The 3,617-nt window shown below is 58.4% G+C and overlaps 1 protein-coding gene across 1 annotated transcript; it reads left to right on the forward strand.

The window, feature by feature from the left end:
• Positions 1–504: 504 nt before the first annotated feature.
• On the forward strand, positions 505–2,706 carry DDIT4 (DNA damage inducible transcript 4). The gene is made up of 3 exons (XM_037804526.1): positions 505–655; positions 778–1,039; positions 1,358–2,706. Exons 2-3 carry the CDS (start codon positions 838–840, stop codon positions 1,849–1,851), a joined length of 696 nt encoding a protein of 231 aa, XP_037660454.1. The 5' UTR covers positions 505–655; positions 778–837; the 3' UTR covers positions 1,852–2,706.
• Positions 2,707–3,617: the final 911 nt, after the last annotated feature.

Raw genomic sequence — 3,617 nt, forward strand, 5'->3', positions numbered from 1 at the left:
GTGCGCAAGGGCTGGCAGGGTTAACGTCCGCTCCCCGCGCCGCCGTCCCACGGGCATCCACCCATGCATCCAGATGTGTCCCCAGCTTGCAGGCTCCCACACGCCGGGGGCAACCGTTTACCCTGCCTGTCACCCCTTCCAACTCCTCTGCCTCTCTTCCCTGCGCGGTCACAGGCTTCCCCTTCCCCCAGCAACGCGACCCTATAATAAACAAGTCTTTCCTTGATCCTCCCCTGCCGCGAGCGCCCTCGGGGACCTTGGCAGCTGCAGCCGCCGCGGAGACCTTCCAGAAGGGGGGCGTGGCCGCGGCCCGGGGTTTGGCCGGGAAGGTTCTGGGGACCGACGGGGGCGGGGCCAGGCCTCTGTCACCAGGCAGGAGAGAACGTTGCGAACGTGCGCCCCTGGCCCATTGGCCGTGCCGGGCCACACTCCCGGATTTGGATTGGGCCGTAGCGTGTAGAGGGCGTGGTCTCGCCGCCCTAGTCCTTATAGGTGGCTCTTCGCTGGTGCTGGGGAGCGCAGCAACCTAAGGAGGAGGAGCGAGTGGGCAGAAGGGACAGGGCTGGGCAGCGCTCGGTGGTTGGCACTGTTTCGCGCACCCGTTCAAGCGGCAGATCGCACTCCTTCCAGCAGCTCTCGCTGACCGCGCTAGCTGGTGAGTGTCCCTTCTGTGTGCTGATCCATGCGCGGAGCGGCCTTAGCCGCGCGGGTCTTGGTGCTCGCGGTCTGGTGCAGCCCCCAGACTGACGCCCATTCCGTGCCCCTCTTGTCTTACAGCCTCTCCTGCACTCCTGCGTCCTGAGCTCATCTGCAAACGTCCTGGCGTCCACAGCCACCATGCCTAGCCTTTGGGACCGCTTCTCGTCGTCCTCCTCCTCTTCGTCTTCGTCGTTGTCCCGAACTCCCACCCCAGATCGGCCGCCCCGCTCGGCCTGGGCGTCGGCGGCCCGAGAAGAGGGTCTCGGCCGTTGTGCGAGCCTGGAGAGCTCGGACTGCGAGTCCCTGGACAGCAGCAACAGTGGCTTCGGGCCCGAGGAAGGTGAGCTGCGGTCGGGGACCGGACGCAGCTCGAGGGGCCGGGGAGATGAGGGATCGCCGCACATGAATGAGATGAAGCCACCGTGGCTTCCTGTCCCTTCAGGACCCAGATTGCTTCAGGGGCGGGGAGCGGGGAGCGGGGAGAGGCGGAGGGATGGCGTGGTGGTGAGTATTGGAGTGTAGGATCCGAGTGTGGGGCGGAAACTGAGGCACGGAGTAGGAAGGAGCTCGGGTTCTTGGCGAAACAGCACCTCCCCCGGCCGATGGTCTCTGTTCGGAGCTGTTCTAACAGCCCTGCTCCTTGTGCTCTCCCTTCCAGACCCGGCATACCTGGATGGGGTGTCCCTGCCGGACTTCGAGCTGCTCAGCGACCCCGAAGATGAGCACCTGTGTGCCAACCTGATGCAGCTGCTGCAGGAGAGCCTGGCCCAGGCGCGCTTGGGCTCCCGGCGCCCCGCGCGCCTGCTGATGCCCGGCCAGCTGGTGAGCCTGGTGGGCAAAGAACTACTGCGCCTGGCCTACAGCGAGCCGTGCGGCCTGCGGGGGGCGCTGCTGGACGTCTGCGTGGAGCAGGGCAAGAGCTGCCACAGCGTGGGGCAGCTGGCTCTTGACCCCAGCCTGGTGCCCACTTTCCAGCTGACCCTCGTGCTGCGCCTGGACTCACGCCTCTGGCCCAAGATCCAGGGGCTGTTTAGCTCGGCCAACTCTCCATTCGTCCCAGGCTTCAGCCAGTCCCTGACACTGAGCACAGGCTTCCGAGTCATCAAAAAGAAGCTGTATAGCTCGGAGCAGCTGCTCATTGAAGAGTGTTGAACCTCGCCTGGGGGCTAGGGGAGGCAACACCTCCCCTTGGCAAAGAAGCCTGAACTTTTGGGGTGGACAGTCAGGAGTTGAGGGACTGCTGCCTGTCGTTGGAAAACTGACAACAGCCACCTGAGGGGAGCATGGTCAAGGTGGGGGAGCAGTGTTTCCTAGGATGCTCAATGGGGTGTGTGCGGGTGGCCCCCCTTTGGAGGCACGCGCCCCTGAGTACTGTAGCATGAAACAAAGGCTTAGGAGCCAGCCAGGCTTCTGGCCGGATGTGTAGCATGTACCTTATTATTTTTATTATTACTGACAGTTAAGACAACAGTAGACTAACAGGGCCAAGAGAGCAGCTGGGCTGCCCTGGCCTCAGCAAGGGGTGTGTGCTCATGGTAGCTGGACCTAGCGGGGTGGGGGGTCACCCAGGGTGGTTTCTGTGTCTTCATGGTCTGAAGGGACCAAGTGTGTTTGTTCTCTGTTTTTGTATCCTTTGTTTTTCTGATCAGAACTTCACTACTGACCTGTTCTAGGCAGCTATCTTACAGACGCATGAATGTAAGAGTAGGAAGGGAGTGGGTGTTGGGATCACTCGGGGTCTTTGACACTTGAAGAAAAACACCTGGGAGCTGCGTTCTGTACCCCACCCTTCCCCCCACCCCAGTTTATACTGAGGAATTGAGCTTTGAGGGGTTGGGGCTGAGTGGAGTCGGGGCTGGAACCCTGCCCCCAGAGGAGTGCCATCTGGGTCTTCCATCTAGAACTGTTTACATGAAGATACTCGCTGTTCATGAATACACTTGATGTTCAAGTATTAAGACCTATGCAATATTTTTTACTTTTCTAATAAAAAACATGTTTGTTAAAGCAGTTGAGTCATCATTGCTGTGAAATAAAGGGGAGGGGGCTGGGGGCTGATAAAAGGTGGATTTCATCAGGCTCTGGGTCTACCTGTGGGTTTCTGCCCCTTTCTGGGACTGCCTGCCAGTCTGGTAACAGATGTGTGTGAGCTGAGTGCCATCTGTGCCAAGAATCCTGGCTCTCGGCTGGCTCTGCTTACTGAGCCTGCCAGGGGAAAGCATTGGAAAGTGCTAGGTGAGGGGTGAGTCAGACCTGTTGAGCCAGAGCCTCAGGAGGGAGAGCTCACCTGGCTGCTCTGGGGGTCAGAAGGCCCCTGTACCCAAGGTCCTTAGAGATGCTGAAAGTTGAGGCTGAAAGAGACTTTTTTTTTTTTTTTCTTTTTCTGTGAAACAAGAGCCAGTTCTATTTGTTCTGCAATCATAAGAAAAATTGCAAATTTTATCTTTGGATATAAAACAAAAGGCGTGGAACCAGGAACAACAAGAAAAGGGATTTGAAAAAAAATGACTTAGTCCAAACTTCTCAGGAACATGAACTGCCACTAGAGGAGGTGGGGCCAAATCAGGTGCAGACCTCCCAAATGGCAGGCACCCATGCAGAGGTGAAGGGAGGAAGGCAGAGGTAGTGAGAGCAGACCTGTCTTCAGAATGCCCTGGGTGACCTGCTTATCTGGGCCCCAGTTTTCCTTATCAGTGAGGTGGGGGTTGGGCCAGATGAAGGCCAAGGCCCTTCCCACTTGTGCCTCCTGAGGATGGCGGGTGGGAGGGTCTAACCACTAGAGCTGGCCTTTGGATATTTATCTCCCTTGTTTCCCTTCCTGGTTCCAGACACGCCTTGTTTGCCCCAAAAGACTGTAAAACAGTGGTTCTTCCACTTGGGTGTGTAATCAAATCACCTGGGGCCCTGGTTAAAGCACA

This window comes from Choloepus didactylus, chromosome 15, assembly GCF_015220235.1.
Source record: "Choloepus didactylus isolate mChoDid1 chromosome 15, mChoDid1.pri, whole genome shotgun sequence".
Taxonomy (NCBI): Eukaryota; Metazoa; Chordata; class Mammalia; order Pilosa; family Megalonychidae; genus Choloepus; species Choloepus didactylus.